Genomic DNA, 22,499 nt, shown 5'->3' on the forward strand with positions numbered 1-22,499 from the left:
ATTTAAATAATCTTGATTTATTGTTTGAAATTTTTATAATCCTTGCACTGTTAAATATGAAAGACTGCAAATTTTTGCAACTACCTTTAATTCAATTTTAGTCTTTCTGCAACAAATGAGATCGGTGCATTCTTTGAAATTTTCCCTAAAATATTTAGATTGAAAAATTGACTGATGTCGAAGTTTATTTAAGATATATCTTAAATAAACTTCGACATCAGTCAATTTTTCAATTAGTCTTTGATAAGGGTTCCAATAAAAGTCTGGCGGGACAGCACTCTGGCTATGCCTGTGGCCACTTGCTACCAGCACTCTGGAGGTTTACACTCACTATTATTTTTACATACCTGTGTTTTACGTATTCGGAGATCGGCAGTAGATTTACTTGAATGTTCTTCTTGCTCTATATTTTGTTCAATAACTGAAATATACAAAATAACAAGAAAATTTATAAATGTCGGTCATTACATAATTTTGCAGTTATAACAGGAAAAGACTGGATAGGGATAAACATGCATGAACTTTAACCCTTAACCTGCTAAAGTTTTGAAATGAACTTGTCAAGCTTCCATTTTTGAAACTGTCATATCAATTTAGGGATATCAAGATGAAAAATTTCAAGTTTGCTAAAAGTGTAGAGCATGGTCAGACTGCATGGAGGTATAGGCATGCAGGCCGGGCTCCATACTGTTGGCAAATGCTAATCACTTTTTGGTTCCAGCAGTTTGAGTGTTATGACAATATTGAGAGCAGTGATAAATCAACATGTGATGACTGACTGTATGTCAATGTTTCCGAAAATCATATATCTTTGTTTGCATAAAGCACCAATTGTTAGCAATATTGCTGGCATCAATCTTCATGAGCTATTCTATACAAAGCTCAAAATGGTGTAGAAATTTCTGAAAGCCCTTGCTGACTTCCTTGAACTATCCATTTACAGTCAAACATGTGTGAAAGAACACCTCTGAATAACAATCACCATGTAAATTAAAGCCACTTTTCAACAATCATTAATTGATTAAAAAGAACAAAATGACCTCCAGATAAAGCCCACTTGTATATAAAGGCCATGTTTGGTCTCTCCCTTGTATGACCTTTGTTCACAGGTTTGACTATAAATGCCAAGACCAAAGTAAAATGGCTTCCAATACCAACCCTACAGTTGAACTGAAAAAAATAAAATGGTCAACTTTGTTGTCTAAAATCAAACAGCATCCCTTAGGGCCTATAAAATGGTCATCTTTTAAAACAAACAGGAGCCTTTCTCACCTAAAAGCAAAGAGCTAACATTGTTGTCTTAAATTAACAATGAACAGCCTAGCCCATAGAGCCTACAAAATGGTCAACTTTGTTGTCTAAAAAAAAAAAAATATCAGCATTTGAACAAAGAAATGTCATTTAAACAAAAATATGACATTTCTTTGAATACCATAAGCAACTACCTAAATGTCTTGTGTTCTAATTTAAGTAATTCATCCTAAACAAACTTGCTGCCATATCATGTTTTCAATATACAGCTGCCTTTTTCTGGCTAAATTATAAGAAACCAAACCAAATTTTTTGCCTTTTTAAAACTAATTTTAATTTGTCCCAAAGCACAAAAAACCTTTTTTTTCCCTTTAAAAATTTAATTTCAATTTTGTAAATTTGTTTTTTTGTCAAGGGAAACCCAAAATTTCCCTTTTAAAATATAGCTTAAAATTTGACCCCCCCCTCCCTCGCACTTGTCTAAAACAACAGCTTCCTCTAATGTTTGTGTAAAATACTTCAGCAAACTGCCATTCTTATCTTTTTTTATATATGAGACATGCCATGACAAAACCAACATAGTGCGTTTGCGACCAGCATGGATCCAGACCAGCCTGTCTGATCAGGATCCAAGCTGTTCGCTTACCAACTCTATTACAAGTAGAGAAACTGATAGCGAACAGCATGGATCCTGATCAGAATGCGCGGATGCACAGGCTGGTCTGGATACATGCTGGTCACAAACGCACTATGTTGGTTTTGTCGTGACGCAGCTCATATTTTCTACTTAAGAGAGTATTCAATGGATATATGCATTCTGCAGACCGTTTTGTACATCTAGTCTACAAATAATGTGTACCGCATTTGCAATCAATTATTCATAAACATTTAACAGGAAAAGCACTTAAAACTCTTTAGTTGACACTCTTTAATTGTCTAGCAAACAATATCTAATACATTGTATAGTACAACTACACCACAATATTGTCAACTGGAATAATTTCATACATAGCGAGGTGTTCAGTCAGTTCACACCCGAGGTACTAAAATAGTCACCAGACACCAGGCACTAGTGTTTGAGTATAAAATTCTAGGCGTAGCACTGTCATATTTTTTTCCTCAGCACTTCAGTTTTAAATCAGCACAAGTATCGCCAGTCTTCCTGCACCTCTCTTTGAGATATGATCTTGCAGTGAAGAATGTTTGCTTCTTAACCAAGGGAATTCTGGGTCCGAGCCCTAAACTCGGTCATCACCATGTTTCTTCATTTGATATCAGTACTAACTAGAACTGCCACTATCATGACGTGAATACCCCCGCATACCACTTTGTCAGAATCAACAGTGGCCATTTAGAGCTCAAGGACAACCTCCCTGCCAAATCTGAGGTTACTTAAAGCCAGTGCATTGCTAAGTTATGTATTCTACATGCTTCAAATGTGAAAATGTCAAAATCAATACATTGTGGACAGGACATTCTTTAGTAATTGAGAAGAAAAGCTTTTTTTTGTCAAGGTCCCTGTGACCTTGACCTTTGACCCAGTGACCTCAAAATCAATAGGGGTCACTTTATAGTCATGATCAACATCCATGCCAAATATGAAGACTGTGGGTCAAAGGAATCTAAAGTTATTGGGCAGACGTCAAAGTCCCTGTGACCTTGACCTTTGACCTGGTGACCTCAAAATCAATAGGGGTCATCTACTAATCATGACTAACCTCCATTCCAAATATGAAGACTGTGGGTCAAAGGAATCTTAAGTTATTGGGCGGACAAGCTTTTTGAAGTCAAGGCCCCTGTGACCTTGACCTTTGACCTGGTGACCTCAAAATCAATAGGGTCATCTACTAATCATGACTAACCTCAAATGCCAAATATGAAGACTGTGGGTCAAAGGAATCTTAAGTTATTGGGCGGACAAGCTTTTTGAAGTCAAGGCCCCTGTGACCTTGACCTTTGACATGGTGACCTCAAAATCAATAGGGGTCATCTACTAATCATGACTTACCTCCATGCCAAATATGAAGACTGTAGGTCAAAGGAATCTTAAGTTACTGGGCGGACAAGCTTTTTGAAGTCAAGGCCCCTGTGACCTTGACCTTTGACCTGGTGACCTCAAAATCAATAGGGGTCATCTACTAATCATGACTAACCTCCATACCAAATATGAAGACTAAGGTTCAAAGGAATCTTAAGTTATTGGGCGGACAAGAAAAAACCGACGGACGGCCAAGCTGATTCCAGTTTACCCCCCTTACAACTTTGTTGTGCGGGGGTATAATAAGTTCCAGGAAACAAACTTGAGATGTTCAAATAAGCTACCGCCTTTAATGACAATTATTTACTGAGTTAAAATATTTATGTTTGAATCCTTCCCTGCTTTTCACCTTGTGATTACAATCTTTGCTACCAGAATAGAGCCAGGCCAGCCTATAAACATCTGTGCAGTCTGACCAGGCTCTATACTATCAGCCAGCTAACTTTGAAGTACATTGTAAACTATATGACTTGAAATATTGCTATCAACTGTGGTCAAACCTTGCCAATGGTTGTTTCAATGGCAAATGTTAATCGTCACCTTAGTGTAATAACTAGTTAACTGATATTAAATATAGAAGGGCATAACCTATTACTGCACTAAGGTGACAGAACTTTGACTCCAAGACAAAAATTACATTCTACTGTTTGTTTATTGTCTCAAAGAAAATCATGTCTGCCTTTTTTAACATGGAGTATCATACAATACTATACATTTGACATAATGAGATTTTGTACAGATAACAAAAAGTCTCAGACTGGAAAAACTAAATGTTTTCTGGATAAACTTGATACAAGTTAGAAAAATCTATAATGGAGCGCTGCAGCTAGTCTGACAATAATTAAGATTTTTTTGTGCTAAACTATAGTTTCTACATGATTGAATTCATAAAAAATCTAAAGAAGAAAACAGAATATAATTAATCTTTTCTTGTTTAATTCCATACTTGGGATCTAGAGTGCTTAGAATTAGGGACAGTTTTATTGCCATCAATTCAAGAATGTTGAATCAATTTTTTCCGGAAAAGAAATTGGCTTGGTTTGGTCTGAGACACTGTGACAAAACTGTATTAGGTATATGAATAGTTTCCTAACATAAAAGAATCCAAAGTCCCTGAAGTGTGCTAGTGATTGGGAGTGACCTAAAATGTTACCGAGTTAATCTTGACAAAATTATATATTACATCTCTAATAAAGTAGACAAATCTTACTTTGGTACTTGGATTACTTGGATGAGCTCCGATGATGTAAGCCTGCTTTCATAATTATACTACTAGAGCTAATTAAATGTTTTTATTTACCATTATATAGAGCTCATTTAAGGTTTCGTTTTTAACCATTTGAGCTCTTAAGCTTTTATTTACCAAATGGAGCTCAGTAACTTTTATTTATCACAAGAGCTAAAAAAAAAAAGTTAAATTAGGATTAAAGCTTTGTGAAGTGAGATCAAGTTAGGTGATAAGTGACAGTGATCATATTGATCATAATTCCCCTCCATTATGTGACAGATATCCCATCTCTCTGTATCAGGAAATTTCTCTCATCAATCCGCAAACAATACCCTAATTGAACTAGCATTTATGCTATTCTCACGGTGAAGTACTTCTTACAATAACACCATTGATTTTTTTCATCAATGCTTTATAAGTCTCTTTAGAAACAGAGCATTGAGATATGGAGGGAAAAAAACCTGGCTGAATAAAGAAATAAAACTTGGCTGCTATGATGCATAATTATAAATATGAAAGAAAAATGAGACATGGTCCAAACTTTTGGCACTTACTCAACTATTGTCTCAAGAAAGAAATCCATTAAGTTCAAGATGAGGGAAACCAATGAAGGAAAAAAACGTCTGCAACAGGTAAAATGGTCGTCTAGCAGACACAATTATTGGCAGACTTATTAGTGATAATAAGGAAATTGAATGAATTGATTCCCTTTTCCTTCTAAAGAGATCTTAATTTTGTACTTACTGAATGCCCTCCTAACAATGTTTCTTACCCGTGCTCCTGGTTTCTTAATTTTAATGCACGGTACCTTAAAGTTTCTTCTTTTTTTTCAAAACGAAACCTAACCCAAACCCTTTAAACAAAAAGAAACAATCTTTACGAAAAACATGAAAAAAGAAAAAAAGATATTTTTTTTTCTAAAAATCTTTTTGTTAAAAATTTTCAAAAAACGAAAAATTTCATAAAAAACAAACACCCTAAGCTAAGGGGGGCAGTTTTTAAAACAGAGTGGGTTTTTTGGTGTTTTCCCCCTCAAACCCAAAAAGATTGGTGAGGGTTTGAGCGGTTTCAGAAAAGGGCCCCGGGCATTTGGTTTTTCCAAAATTCATTTTAGGGTTTTGATGTTAAAAAAAATGTTTGACCATTGATATTTTGGAAAATTTTAAAACCCAAGTCCCCCCGGGAAAGAGGGTGGTGGTGCCGACCCCGAATCAAATCCCCCGGTTTACTGAAGCCAAAAAGCTGTTGCCAAACATCAAAGAGGCTGTGATTAGTAGTTGCTGAGAAAACTGTTACGAAAATTTCCTACCATTGACCATTTGAATGTCGAAAATTTAACTTTAAAGTTGTTAAACAGGAAGTGGATGAGCGTCAGACCTGAAATCTAATCCAACAGTATGGGAAAGACATTTTCAATTAAAATTAATCCCTTCAATGTATGAAAAACCAAAAGGTCATTTCCATAACAGCTCAAAACTAAATTTAACAAACACCATCTTTTCAGTGGAACAAGAAAAATATTTTCATAATTTTTTAAACTTTAGCAGTCACAAGCCCTGGTATTTTCATAGACAAGATATATTATCATGGAAGGATGGAAAGATACATTTTTCATTTTTGTTCTATATACTATTATCTTATCCCTAGCTATAATGATTTTACCACCACTACTATGACAAGTGGAGGCGGACAAGACAGTTAATGAACAGACAATTTCTTTGAGATCATCAACATTAATCAATTGAATATCTAAAAGTGGCTAACACACAAGCAGTAAAAAATGTTGCACCAATTATTTATTAACTCAAAGCGAGATGAAATTTCCTGAATCATTCTTCTTCCAATGAAAAAAAATCTTCCTATTATAGAATACAGAATTCTCAGAACTGTAAAACCCTCTAATCCATAATAAAGAAATTCCATTTTTGGAACTGCTATTATCAATTTTATGGATATATAGATGGAATTTTGAAGTTTGTCAGCCAACAGTAAGACTTTATGAAGAAGCAGGAAAAACTATCCAGTTAGCTCAATATAGCGTTGGACTGTGAATCGGGCGATCCGGGTTCGATTCCCAGACAGTGCAGTTCACTTTTGTTATAATTGATCATGAAACTTTTCTTTAAACCCTATTAGGGATGTAGGGGGTTTGGTGTTAAATTTTCAGTTCTTTTTCAAAAATGAAGAAAAAAAGGGACGGTTTAAAATGTTGCAGCTGCCCAGGAAAAATGATTTGGGTGAACTATGCTGGTATTTCTAATTAATGTGGCTTTCTAAGTGATTGAAAAGGGAAACTCCCAAAACCCCTGAAAAAAAGCTTGTCTGGCTTTTATAAAGGGGAAAAAAGCTTTTTAAATCTTTCCCTTCAATTAGGGTAAGGGTATTTTGGTATTTTTTGGGAAAAAAAAATTTTTATCCTATTAAAAATCTGTCATGTTTTTTAATTACTCTTATTAAAGGGAAATTTAACCCTTTTTAAAACAGGTATTTTCCCAAATTTTTTTTTTGAGGCAGGGATCATGCGAAAGAATACCCAAAACCCTTTTAAAATTTTTTCAAGAAAATTTTCCTAATTTTTCCTTAGGGTACAACCATAATCTGACATTTATTACAGATATTTTAATCATATAAATATTATAAGGCTGGCAATCCCAAAATGATGTCTTAACCTTTAAACTTTATGAAATATCTTAAAATTATGAGTTTACTTCATGGCTGCTTTTTATAAGAGATACTGTCTATGTAAAGAAAATAACAGATTTACAGCTCTTGAACAATTTCTACAAGTTGTTCTTTCCTTTGGCTGAATTGCATATTGTTTTCATGAATTCTCTCATGAATATTTAACCACTGTTTCAGAGTTTTCTAAATGAAACTCACTTCAGAAATTTTCATTGCAATACGCCGAAAAAAACAAACAAAAAAACGTCTTGATCTAATCTGCATTTAATTCAGTAGGATACATAAACTTTTCCCAAGCTGAGCATTCAGTGAAGGATATTAAAGAAAAACACAGGAACCGATCAAGTAGAAGAAATAAACATGCCCAATATTCTGCTGCTCCCCTACTTCATTTTTCTTTAAAAACATCATACATGCAAAGCTGCACAACAATACAAAAATAAAAAACCCGTCAAACATTTATTTCCCCCAAATTGTATTTTTTTAAGGGAAATACATGTAATTAAAACTTTTTCTGGTGACAAAAATTTTCCAAAAAATGGGTCCAACCCCGAAAAAACAAGAGAATCATTAAAATTAAAAATTTTTGAAATTTTCCACCCCCTGTCCCTTAAAATTACAATCTTTTAAATTTAAAATTTAAATTTCAAATTTTCCAAAAATTTTTGTTTATTGGAAAATAATTTGCAGTGTGTTTTCAGAAAAGATGGGAGAGGGGAAGTCCCTTTTTAACCCAGAAATTTCTCAAAAACCCAAAAAGTGGTGGGGAAAAAAACATGACCAAAGGGAATGCGGGGAAGGTTTTCTGGGTTTAAGCACTACAATTTAGAATCCCTTAAAAAAAATTTGTATGGTTTAAAATTTAAAAACAGTTGATAACTCTACGGGCGAGCTGGGTGCAAATGAAAAATTTCCATGCATTTGTTTCCCGTGCAGACCCAAGATCAGCCAGCCGCCCATGCCCCAAATAATTTGGGTTTCCCCAGTTGTTTAAATTTCTTATATAGTACAACATATTTTTTAAAATTTTGGGGTAAAAGGGTGAATGGTTTTTTAAATTGGAAAAGTCTATTAGATTAAAATGGTGGGGATGGGTTTTAAAAACATCATGATCTAAGCTTTTCAAAACCCAAACTTGCTATTTAAAACCCTGTAATTTACTTGAAAAACTTAAGGGATTAACTAACCGTAATTTTTTTGTTAAAAAAAATTTTTCTCAAAATCTTTGAAATGGGCCCTTAAAATATCTTGGAAAGGGGTTATATTGAAACTAAGGCCTTTCAATAAAGTTTCTTTTAACAAAGGGGAAAAAAAAGTCCCCAAGGGCTCAATTTTTATTTCAAAGTTTGGGGTAAATTTGTCTCATTCAAAAAATTAAAAAATCAAGGGAAAGTTCCCTTTTTTTCAAACCTTTATGCTGTATTCCTAATAAAAACCAAAAAGAAAACAAAACATTGTTCTTGTCTAAGCTAAAAAATGAATAAATTTTTTTCACATGGGTTGTATAAAAAAAATTTAAAAAGGAGTTTGCTTTTCGTTTTTCCCCTTTAAAAGAATTTAATTTACTTAAAATACTTGATAATAAAATTTGAATGAAAATTTGGGGAAAAGTGTAAAAAAATGATGTTTTTTTCCCCTTTATGAAATCCCCCCCAAAAATGTAGACATACAAATAAATTGGAGAAAAATGTACAAAATCATTTAAATGCCATTGATAAACCATAGCATAAGATTGAATTGAAAAAAAAAATGTACAAAATGACAATTTGCCATTTTATGAAGTCAACTGCATAAAAGACTGATATACAAAATGGAATTTTGTCATTCATCACATTATGGCATTTAAATGAATTGGGGGAAAAAAAATGTTTAAAATGACTTTGCCAATAGTAAAATGATGTAAGACATCAATTGGGAGAGGAAAAAAAACATCAAAGAAATGAATTTTTTGGGGGATGCCAATCATTTTCATTCTAAAATTGCGACCTTATTCAACCCTATCCATCAAGAACCTTGTAAGTTTTGAATTATTCTCCAAGCATTTAATCGCAGAACAAAATTGCTTTTTTTTTTCAATTCAGATTTATAAGCATTTTCCTGTGAAGAGAGAGAAAACAAGAGCTGTCCGTAAGACAGCGCGCTCGACTTTTTTATTGCTTGCCAATAAAAAAAGTTTTTGCAGTAAAAGGCAATACAAGAATCTCTGTATTTTTAAAGTGAACTAGTTGTTTGATACCCTTGAATATTACAGCAATGTTTATATGACATAATTTATGGTAAAGTGAACAAGTGGATAGGAATGAATTTTTTTAGATTTTTTAAGTTTTTTAGTGCTTGCCTATAATACAAAACATTGACAGTTAAGGGCCATAATTCAAATAAAATCTTTGACAGAATTACCTTCTCCTGGACATGTTTGGGAATCATGATTGTAAACAAGTATTCCAACTTTCAAATTAATATCTCAAACAGTTCAGTCAAAAAGTGGACTGGTACTAAAAACTTAACCAAGATTCTAAGTCGATAAAAGGCCTTAATTTTTAAAACAAATCCTTGACAGAGTTACCTTCTCTTGCGTACAGATGGGGGTAATGATGTGAAATAGCATTAAAAGTTTCAAAGCAATATCTCAAAGGGTTAAGGCAATAAGTGGATTTTACCCATATTCAATGTATTTTCTAAGTCAAAAAGGGGCATAATTCTGTCAAAAACCTTGACAGAGTTATGTCCTCTTGTCTGTTGATGAAGGTCGTGATGGTAAACAAGTATGGTCAGTTTCAAAGCAATACCTCCAATGGTTTTTGAAATAAAGTGAGGTGGTACAAAAACTTAACCAAGCTCAATACACTTTCTAAGTCAAAAAAGGGCCATAATTCTGTCAAAAACCTTGACAGAGTTATGTACTCTTGTCTGTAGATGGAGGTTTATGATGGTGAACAAGTATGGTAAGTTTCAAAGCCATACTTGTAATACTTCTGAAATAAAGTGGGGTGGTACGAAAAACTTAACCAAGGTGTGACGCCGACGCCGACACCGGGGCGAGTAGGATAGCTCCCCTTTTCATAGAAAAGTCGAGCTAAAAACCTCTCCATGAGAAACTTGCTGAAAACGGCACATCACGCAATTTTCCTCCAACATTTCTGATTGAAAAAAGTTGAAGATGATAATTTTTTACATTAAACACAATACTTGAAATGATTATTTTCATTATAGTTAACGTAATCTTACTGTTCACCAACAAAATACTATGTCTCTGTCAAAGTCCCGAATTTAACTGTTAAGTAACTTATAATAACTGACCAATATTTGTTTGACCTAGGTTTCTAACATAAACGCAATATAGAAAATATAGAATCCCTTAAGAGCACCTAAAACGATAAAATTGAAAATGTTGCAGGCCTGTTAATGGACAGTACTGGAAAGTGCCCATGGACAATCAATGTGCTTGGGACTCTTATTAAGAAACAATCCAAAACTAACCCAGTAACAATTAATGTGCCACAGTTTCAAATAAGGAAATAAATCCAGCAAAAAAAATCTGTATCTGTATCAAGACAGATACAGATAAGTTCAAACAGATAAAAATTTAACTTTCCAGCTGGGTTTTGAGCAACATAATGATGCTTTTAAATAAAGGAACCTCTTACTCACTCTCCCACCCACCCAGCCCATCACCTACATGCACATGACACCTCTCAGACAGACCAGCAATGGGTCAACCCTCTGTTTATTACTCAGGCACGATTTGGCTCTAAAAATGTATTTCAAATATGAAACCAATAAAGAAATGCATGAGATACAAAGTACCCAGTAGAATTTTCAGCTACGGAATCATCATAGTTAGGCTACGGAATTTATCATAGTTATCATAACAGTAATTTTCTGGCTTTTCTTAAACAAACCGCTGTATTTCAGCTTATATAATGACACAGACTGTTCGCAGTGACAGGGAAAACATCAGGAGTTATATCTCAATACATGTATATACTTCATGTGAAAGGTTACATGTTTATCAAGCTATGATTATCAGACAAAAATGCATTCATCATAAACTTATGTAAGCATTTTTACAACCTCCTGTGTCTCTGCAAGGCACTAAACTGCAGTGACGCATTTCTCATAAATAATTATATATCTCAGAATTTTTAACAGAAGCTAGCTCACGCATGCTTTAGATAAGGTGCGTTAATAAGAGTAAATACTGTATATATTTCCAAAACGTGATAAAAGAGGGAAAAAAGATGTGATATTGTGTCTAGTCGCCATTGCGTTTCATGACCATAAAATGATCTGTACGAATACAGAGGGATCAATACAGAATGTTGGGCCAGCTATAGAAATAAAACTACAAACAATCTATCATACAAATGACTCAAGGTTTACAATATTCCTATTCTCTGTTTGTCAATTTGTTTGATTTGTTTAATTACACTTTCAACATTATTTAGGTTATGCAACAGCTTTTAGCTAATCAAATGAATGTGCGCCTAAATTCAGTCCAAAAGCAGGTTATCTGAAAAAACAACCAATAAAAACTGTAATAAAACGGAAGCTTGTCAGTTTGACTGGCACCAGATAGTTTTCCGGAAACTTGGTTCAATATAAATAGTCTCAATAAAGGATTAATACAAGGTACACAGGGTCTTTAAATTCAAACAGTAAATCTTGAAAGATGTCATGTGATCAAATTTACGCCAGAGACAAAATTTTACCCACAACTGGAAATCTGAATAAAACCATCAAATTTTTTTTTTAGGTAGCTAAAATCTTTGTATTTAGTTAGCTCCCTTTTCTGCAACAGCACAATAGCTATGAAAAGAAAAACTAACAAAATCCTACCAGTCCTACTTAATCTTTCTAAAGTAATCTGTAGATATTCATAGAAACAATGCTTGAAGAAACAAAACCCTTCTTGTACAACTTTCACTTACATTAAGTCTTGTATCTAAAGATTTCTTCATTTCAAATACATTGTCACCTACAAGACGAACTCATAACCTTGTAGGATTGAGATAACTTTGTATTAAGGAATGGCTTTATACTTTATCATACTTTTTGATCTGACAGTGTTAAATTTATGAAAATTTTCCAAATTTACAGTCCCAAGGAAAACTCGGTGCTTTCTGTGCAAAGATTGAGGAACAAACATCAGAGTAAAACCATCAACCTTGCTTGCAGGACATTTCTCCATAGCAAAGATTCTTACACAACAGTCTTTTTTTTTTGGTGCGGTTATACATTGCACCAACACAGTATAGGTCATATGTCGACTTTCCAGCTTTTTCTGGTGGAGGAAGACCTCAGGTGCAGGTGGTATGGTGTTGGTAGTTTTCACTCCGGAATATGTGAAAATGGCAGAAAGCCACATTGAAATTACTAGAGCACAGTTCAGCCACCACATCATTCCTGATGCCCCTCTGTTCATCATAATTTCAGGCACAAACGGACACCCGAGTAGAACCATCAACATGATATTCCGATGCTCAGCAAGGGAGGTAAGACTTTAAACTGTTTAGACTGATTAAGTAACTTTTACCACTCAGCATTCTTAAAACCTCGTGCATTCTTTAATTAGATTCTTTTTTTCTTCATTAAAATGTCATGAGGAGGGGGAATTATTGTGTTTCAGTTCATACTAACCCTTTAATTTAGCTCTAACTTTATTTGCTGTTCTTTTAATGTCATTCATCCATTCTTCTAATTCTTCCTTAGTTTCTGAAATGAGAAAAAGAAAAGAAAATTTATGATCATGTAAAAATACACTTCACACTTCATTACAACATGTTGATGAATTGTGAGTATTTTTGCATAATAACTCTGAGCTGATATGTCCGAAATGGACTGTATTTTCTTTGCTGTTAAACATGTTTTATAATTAATAAGTCATGTCTAGATATTATCTAGGTCATAGTGAAGAAATGTGTTCGCTCTAAAACCAGTATAGCTAGCTATTATTGACTCTGATTGGAAGAATCTGAAAATATTATTTCAACTCAATCACAACAATGTAATCATAGGATGGAATGACAACATTATGCAATCAGACTCCATTTTTTATGTCGAATTAACTTTGTGTCTTGAATTTTCTTAAGAAATTGTGTTTTTATTCTTAATCTATTTAAATTCAGGCTATACTTTTCAGTGAAATATATAAACATCTTATTGAAATGTTTTTGCAACAATAGACTAACTCTGGAACTAAGAATATCTTGGGTTTTCCTATCTATTCTGGGGAACAAACAAACTTTTACAGTTACAGCTTCAAAAATAAGCGCAACATATTGACTTAGAATTTTTTGTGACATGTAGTGCACTGGGAAGCTAAAATGGTGAAAGTTTGTTTGTACTAAGTGTGATTAGCTTAGAAAAACACACATTTGTCAAGTACAGGACACAATTATTCGACATCAAAATCTTTACAGCAAAAAAAAACAACCAGTATACAAATTCAACCAAAGGGAACCATTATTATAGGCAAAATGGAACTTTGATTCTTGGTAAAACGCAAACACTATCTACTAACAACACCATAATTACAAATGCCTGAACCGAACAACCTCAGTCCTCATGAACAAGCCCCTTAGGTATTTCTATCTCTTCCAAATCTCATTAAAAAAGACAACAAAAATTCTCGTAAAAAGTGCTAGCTTGCCAAAACAAAACATTATGGTTATTTTAAATAATTTATATACTCGGGGAAAAAAATCTGAATAAATAAATAAAAAGGGCTCCAGGAAAAAAGATCAAAATAAACCCCCCCCCCCCCAATTTGAAAACTCCGTCAATTTAATTCAAAAAGTTGTAAAAATTTTCTACGGGTCTCTTTAGCTGAACTTAAACCCCTAAGGTTAATTTTAAAATTTTGTTTGGTTTTTTTGTTGTTTCCATATTTCTGAATGGTTAAAACAAAATGACTGCTTCCAGGCTTCCATAAAAGTGGCACTCTGATTGGCTAATGAGAATAAGCAGGTCGGAAATTAAATTAATATGGGCCTTTACAACATCACCGTGCAATAATCGCCAGAGTCTAAATACTTTTTTGGTAAAGTTGATTTTTCCATATAAAGCAAAAAATAACATAAAACAGGAAGAATTCTACAATAATTAAGTTTTTCTATTAACTCCCCATTGTCTGAATATGTAATGCTCCCCTGGGAGTGTTTTAAAGAATAAGAAAGGCAAGTGAAACAGAAAGAAAGGATAGGAAGACAGAAGGGTGGATAGACAGACAGAAAGTATGAAATGGGCAACTAAATCCCTCCACTGGAATTTTAGGTAGCATCAAAACTTTTATCTATGTGTCAACAGGAGTAAACATCTCCTTTTATGTAACTGTTTATACCCAAAACAATCAACACCTGCAGGTTAAGATAAACAATTAGATTGTAAAGATATTGCTGTACATTTTATATGATGAATACCGGGGACTGATTAACACAATCATATTCTTGCTGTCTCATTGAACTTAACCAATTATTATTTTTTATAATTTATATATCTTAAGTTGCAATGACATACTAAAATTTATATCTTAACTGATTATAATTCTAACTATTACATTCTTGTTGACCACTATTACTATCGTATCATTGTCAATGGTGAATCATTTAAATATCATATCATAGGAGAAGTATTTGAAATGTTATATCCAAGGTAACCAAAGAAACATCATTATAATAGTAATGGTTATGACTGAGCTATCATTTCTTATTTAATGTCATATGTGGCAGAAACATCATCCCTTGTGGTCAGAACTGAGGCGTCATTTCTTATAACATATCATAGGTGGCAGAAAACTCATATCCTTGTGGTCAGGACTGAGGCATCATATCTTATTTCATATCCTAGGTGGCAGAAACATCATATCCTTGTGGTCAGGACTGAAGCGTTATATCTTATTTCATATCCTAGGTGACAGAAACATCATATCCTAGTGGTCAGGACTGAGATGTCAAATCTTATTTCATATCCTAGGTGGCAAAAACATCATATCCTAGAGGTCAGGATTGAGGCCTCATATCTTATTTCATATCCTAGGTGATCCTAGCAGATTATAACAGAATATTCAATCATGGCTTAATGTGTTATGATATGATACCATATGCTACTAAGGATGGGAACAATTACATGATATGATATATGGCTGACAGAATGATAATATCATAGCTGCATAATACTTGATATATGATATCATAGTAAAACAAAGTTGATTTATCTATCTGATTGTAGACAAAAGAATTGCATCATACAAGACTAGATTGAATTCTGGATGAGACATCCCTATCAAAGCAGACACTGAGACAAGAGTACAATTTACTATTACGAAACTCTCAATGTGTAATGTACTTGCCTAGCAGAATATTAAACAGACCTTTAAAAGTTTAATACCAAATACAACAATTAAGCCACCAACAAGAAAAGGCTTATCAATTTAATCGCTTCTCACTGCAGCATACAATTTCAAACTGTTTCATAATTCTGATGTCATATCTTCTTAGAAGAAACATTACATTCTGATTCTGTAAGTAAGCTTGCCAATCATTCCTTGCTGCTATTAAAAATTCAAGACTTTGACCCCATACTTTATGTAATCAGTTTCAGAAACTAATTTAATACATAAATTTGGAGAAAAACGAAAATGATAATATATCAAGAGACTGGGTGGTAATTAAACAACCTAACAATGAAAGATGGTGGAAAAGTGTAGCTGAAAATTGCAACATCCTGCTAGTATATTTGGTAGTGCGAAATAACAGTATGACAAATGGCATATAGCTGGTGGAAAAAGTTACATGAATTTACGCCAAAACATTTAGGGTGGGTGGATAAAAGAGAAAAATGTTGAACCCGATTTAACAAAGAAACATGACTTTAGCCATGGAAGCATAATCAAACTAAGGTTAACAAAGAAATAGTTCTTAGTGAAAACAAAGGGCATTACCCTACATGGAATCATGGATACATTATTAACAGTAATGTAACATATTGGTTTCCAATTATACTCTGTATATATACAGATACATATATATATATATACAATGTATATATACACAAACAATCATGATAAGTAGTAAAGCTTGCCTTGGAACGAGTGTATATATATTTACAATCAATTCATCAAGTTTAACAAGTGCTGTGACCAATTTTGCTGTTTAAAGTCTCTACTGTCACCACTACAGAGCAAGGCTTACATCTCCATCCATACAGTGTCTCAAGACACTTTGATGTCCACTGTTTTTCATATCTACTTAAACTTGACCTTAAAAGCTTTACATCCTGAAGGTTGACAAACATTTCAATTATGGACAATGACAAAGTGCAGAGTGAGGATCAGGGGGAAACGGCCGGGGTCTCAAACCAATCAAATCAGCCCAAGTTCTGCAGGCAGCCCGAAAAAAGGGGAAATCAATCCTGAGCAATGAGAAAACAAATATAAAATTTGAAAATTGTAGGCTACATTTGAGTAATTTTGTTCATGAAAGATCCTGGAAAGTACAATATTTCACACAAAGCTGTAGTTACATTTAAAAGCAGTACTTAAAAGTATTGGAATCAATCATCCCCAAGGACCAGAAAAATATAACGACACAGAGATAAAGTAACATTAAACTTGTGAAAAACAGTCTCCTAATGTGCATTTAACCCTTCATTTCAGCTTTGTTTGTTAATGGAAATTATGGTACTTAACTTGCTTGATATGGTCTTCATATCACTGTTTTAAAGCCTTTGCTACCCTTAATATCTTAAATGGGTTTGTCCATCTTTAAATCTGGACAAAACCATTCATTGTTTTAGGGAAAATTTCAAAATACATGATGACTGAAGTGCTAACAGTGCAGATCATAATCAGATGGTGCGGACCTTGGTCTTCACTGATCACATGGGTAGATTCAGTTCAATGCCGCCAGCTGGCTAAAGCTTAACATTAAGCTGACAAACACATGATTATTTAGATTAAAACATTGCGCAAAAAAACCTTAACAAAAAAACAATTTTCAGATTCAAAAGTTTCTTGTATTTAATGACAAATATGTAGCAAATATAGCCTGTAAAATACCCAAAAGGCCATTGTTATCGTATCTCTAATCTTTGATTTGAATAATCTTGCATTATATTTTTTATATATTCATTAACACCATTAATCAATGACAACACTTTCAGCCACTGGCATAACCTTGTTAATGGTAATGAAGCTCTTGATATATATAAAATACCGTATCTCTTCTAATAATTGCTCCCGCTCAAATAAATACCCCAAAAGTCTTTTATCAGATGATGAATTATTTCATCAGTATTAAATCAGCTTTCGGCCACTGTATAATCTTGTTAATGGTAATTTAATAGGTGATATAAAATAATTTACCGTATCTCTTCTAAGAAAAGCTCCTATGCAATTATTTCATAAAAGTTAAGTGTTATCTTAATATAAGTAACAGTATTATGACTAAAAATTTTTACAAACTTATGATTAGTGAAACTCTCATTTATTTATTAGAGAAGACTTTAAGTTTCATTATGACCTTGACCTCAAATTCACTGGCTAATTGGGCAATTCCCTTATTTTGAAACTTAACAAAGTCAGGCTAATTCTTTCTAGATAAGGATTTTGCACAAACTGTCACTGTGACCTTAACCTTTGACCTGAACCATCATTTGGGGTTTACTGTTTTACTGTCTACGAATTATGTCCCTATTAAGTTTAACAAACATAGGTTTGTTGCTTTTCAAGATAATTTTATTCAGATCAAACAAATTTTTTTCACAAAGTATCACTGTGACCTTGACCTTTGACCTAATAACCACAAAATCTACAGAGTACACCTACATGCAATGGCAATGTTTTGACCAAGTAACATAAACCACAGCTTATTTCCTAGTTAATTTCTTAGTTTTTGATTGGGCACTGATAACAGTATACAAGTACAGATGGACCACCCCATCAAAGTGTAACTCTACTACTAAACTATTTAAATGGGGGCATAAAAATGTAAAATGTCTGAAAAAATGAACACTGGCAAATTTTAGATAAAATTGATTATTTCATATTTTTCTTTAATAAATCCATTGCATGGACACCAAAACTTAAAAGAGTGACAGGCAAGTACAATATACTTTGGGACATAAACAAACGGATGTCTGAAAAAAAAATGAACAATGGCACATGATTGGCATCAATATATACATGATGTCATCATATCTGGATTGCTTCAATCACAACATTAAACAGTAACACCTCCAGACATCAGTGTCCCCGAGGAAATCACATAAATAGATTGCTGTTGCATATTATTAGTCTTTATATATCAATAGAAAACTACAATTAGATGCTCAGGAATGATAAGGACTGGAGATATCAGGGTTCCAGTTTCCTAGATTCCCTCTCTAAGGCAATTTATGGTGTGATTATATTTATAGACAATCGTGTTTTATGTATTTCTCTCTGAAACAAGGATTGCGTAAGATTTCTCATAGGATAAAAGTAGGGCCGGGAATTATATTCGAATATTCAAATATTCGAAACACTACCGAATATTCGAACATTGAAAAACGAATACGAATATTTGAAAAAAAAGGAGAAATGTTTCATTTTTTGTCATTACTTTCAAATTTCAATTCAGATCGTAAATTAAACCTTTGCCCTTTCTTTCACCAGGTGTTCAAATGTTTGTATGACGCGTGTCAACAATTATCGCCAATTAACTGTGAAAACTTTGGGGTATAGTTGATCAAAAGGGCACCCGTTTCACAGTTTGCAATTTACCTGTTGAACAGTTTATAATGTAAATTTTTCCGATTTTAATTATCTTATTTATTGTTTTCTGTGTTAAAATCTTTCCGATTAATCAATAATTGTCTTAAATTTTGTGAATAAGAATAAATTGGCACCATTATTCGGCGCGTTATGAAAGCATATGAAGTGTCTAAATTCTGTCAGAATATATTTATTCCGTAGACATTAGACTCCGTGTGATATTTACCTCGTTATAGCTAAACTTATCTAAAGAATATTTTAAACTTTATCTAAAATTATAAATAAAAAATATTTAATACAAGTTAAGTTTCAATATCATTATGTGTCTTTGGGGATAAATGGCTACGATGATTCATATTACTGTCAGTCAAGTCACGTGAGTTACCTCCCGTTAATAAGACAGCAGTCGGGTTTACTGAACAAAAGGCAATCAAATTATGAATTAATTTCAAAAGTAAACATATATATCTCAATTTACAATATATAAATTAAAAAAACTTCGACATAGCAATAAAGGTATTTTGAATCGCCGATTATTCCAAGCATTTTAAAGTAGTATAGTATTCGACGCAATCAATTTCGGATACGTATACGTCAAAGAGAAATATTGGAACAAATGTTGTAAAAACGAATATTCGAATATATTCGAATATGGAAAACGAATATTCGAACATCGAATTCCTTATTCGTTCCCAGCCCTAGATAAAAGAGAGAAGCTATTTATGTCATATAAACCATTCTTTACAGTTTCTTATAAAAGAATACAAAAATTAAAGGCACTATAGACCAAAACCGAGAAAGGGCGTAACTTTTATTAAAGATCTACTAGATTTGAACCTGTATACAGCTTTATATTATTCATTATTAACATTTTCTTGTGCTACATTTTCACGAGTGTAATTTTTTTCATTTTAAGTCACACATAAGTCACTGTAAAAAAGACATTGTGGCAACTTGCAAGTTTTACTGAAGAAATAAGACTTCTGTGCGTTATTTAAGGCACAAACAGGCACAATGAGTGGAACAACCGACCTTCCAAAAATAATCTGGATGGGTCTGTCACATTAAACAGTAATGCAATGAAAGCCCCCCTGAAATTGTTTCCCCAGTGATTTGAAGTTTCAGCGACCTTAACCTTGACTCAGCAACAGCTGACAAAGCTGATGTTGACTTTAGCATCAAATGTGGACCTGCAGACACAGATGACTACAGTCAATTGAAATCTATGTTCTTTGATAACCACCCATATCTTATTTCTTAAAACGGCCTTTAGCTTTTATTTTTATTTGGGAAAACAATTCAGTGTTGATTCAAACTAAGTATTACAATAATTTTTTCTTGGAAAAGTGCATCATATCACTGTTAAGCCTTCTTTAAAACAGTGTCTGAGAGCTATTTATATGGCGCCAGTGACCTTCATTTCTAAAATATAGAATTGTCCGCTTTACTAATTTACATATAGAGAGCGCCAACTGGTAGATCAGAGGTATCGACGGGGTTCCTTATTGTTTACGTATTATATCAATGGCAAATTTCAATTTTCATCTTAATTCTTAAATTGATTTGACAATTATCTAAAAGTAACACATTTAAAGGCTACTTTAAAATATAAATGTAAGTCAAGATCTAGACAGTACTCTGTCTCTTAATAAGATATTTTTATTCATTCCTACAGAAATTGATAAATTACTATAATTGTTTATCATGTATTTTTTATAACAGTTCACACAGAATCACTAAGGGCATTTGTATTGTATATAGTGTTATCAATGGTAACAGATGTGTGGATGAATTAATGTATAATTAACTAGATTATTCATCATTTTATAATATGACATATCTTAAGACTTAACTTATGCTCACTCAAAACTTATTTCATTTAGTTTTTTCTTAGAATTTAACACTTTTTTTACTTATTTTTTCTTACAACTCAAAGCTATTTCACTTAGTTTTTCATAGAACTCAAAGCTTATTTCAATAATTATTTTTGGAACTCAAAGCTTATTTCACAATTTTTTCAAAACCTGTGAGTTTCAGCTTCATAATCTTGCATAATCTCATTGCAAAGAATGAGACATATATATACTGTGATCCAGCAGCTTTTGTTTGCTTGTTTGATTGGGTTTTACGTCACACGGACACAGTACAATAGGACATAATGGCGATGGTCCGGGCTGAGCTTTACTGGTGGAGGAAGACCTCAGGTGCCCTTCCATGCATTATTTCAGGCACGAATGGGCATCTGAGTAGAACCATCAACGTTCCGTAAGCTAGCTGGATAGCTTCCTTCCTGTGAGCAGCTTTAAACTGATGAAGTTTAAAGGCCATAAAATATTTCCTTATTGCTTATCTATTTATAAACTTATATATATATATTTCTAATGACTTTTGCAGAGATTACTTTCATCATGTTCTCCAATATAACAGTGTCTTGGGAACCGTAACTAAATCTTTCAACATGAAACTTCCCATCTTAAAACCTTGAAAATAAATGCTATAACAATTTTATGGCTCCATTGCAATTCTTCCTTTAATCCATTATTCTTGATTGGAAAATCTAAACTCTTTATACATTAATTGATTTGAACCAAGGAAAATTATGTTTGTAAAATAGCCATTATAAGTAAAACATTTTAAATCTTTCAATCAGCAAATAGCAATTATAAGTAAAACAATTTTAAATATTTCAATCACCCTAAATGAAGGTAAAAACTTTGATTTTTGACTTTCAGCTTTTAAAAATGAATACATTTATCAATCTTATAATGTTACAAAGGCATATTTATATATCATGAACATGAATAAACGTATATATAGAACTTTTACACAAAAGGCAAATCGTTAAAACTATCACTCCATATACAATATATTTTTTTTTATTGTTAACTGGGCAATGACATTACTATCTAAGCAACAGTGAGTACTTGCAATACAAAACTGGCTAGAAACACATCATGCATTGGTATGACAGCTCTAATTCAGTCAGACTTAAACTCAGGACCGCCAGTTTCCAAACCAATTTGGGAAATTTAAGGCTCCTAGCTTAAATTGGGAAAAATTATGCCATATATTTTTGGGGAAAACTATCTTCTTAATACAGGTTTTGTAATCTGCAACCTCCAAGTCAACAGGAGGCAAACATTTCACTATTTATCAAGGAAAGCAAGTAACAAAGTTTCTTACATTTTTTGCTTAACAACATTCTTGTCTCAAAATATACTCAGTGGCAACAAAATTAGATATATATTATTTTCTTGTTTATATGGTTATTTGGCATAAACAATCTTTCTTAGTCTAAGTATATTATTCCAAATGTCTGTCATTTTTCAAATCAGCTCTCAAAGGGGATAAATTTCAATATGTCAAGAAAGATTTGCATCTATCGTGCATCTCCTCGTGCCAAGTAAATACTAGGTTGCAGCAAATTATATGGTTAAGAATTATATGGTTAAGTCTAAATTTTGTTTCACATTCCTCGTGAAAATAATGTAAGACAATGTCAATCTGAAACAGGTTTCAATTATTTTCTCTCATAAATCTTTGCTTTC

General features: G+C 33.0%; 1 protein-coding gene across 1 annotated transcript in view; it reads right to left on the bottom strand.

Moving 5' to 3' along the window:
* Window positions 1-306: 306 nt before the first annotated feature.
* The window catches only part of LOC132718243 (syntaxin-like), a gene marked incomplete at its 3' end in the record, with an annotated part of 43,301 nt that continues 21,108 nt past the window's right edge, over window positions 307-22,499 (bottom strand). The window contains exons 4-5 of the mRNA XM_060701889.1: window positions 12,840-12,914; window positions 307-421 (exon numbers count right to left, since the gene is read on the bottom strand). Coding sequence (XP_060557872.1) covers window positions 307-421; window positions 12,840-12,914 — 190 coding nt within the window. The remainder of the gene's footprint in view (window positions 422-12,839; window positions 12,915-22,499) is intronic.

The sequence above is a fragment of the Ruditapes philippinarum genome, unplaced genomic scaffold (genome assembly GCF_026571515.1).
Source record: "Ruditapes philippinarum isolate M1 unplaced genomic scaffold, ASM2657151v2 ctg1156_1_1_1_1, whole genome shotgun sequence".
Taxonomy (NCBI): Eukaryota; Metazoa; Mollusca; class Bivalvia; order Venerida; family Veneridae; genus Ruditapes; species Ruditapes philippinarum.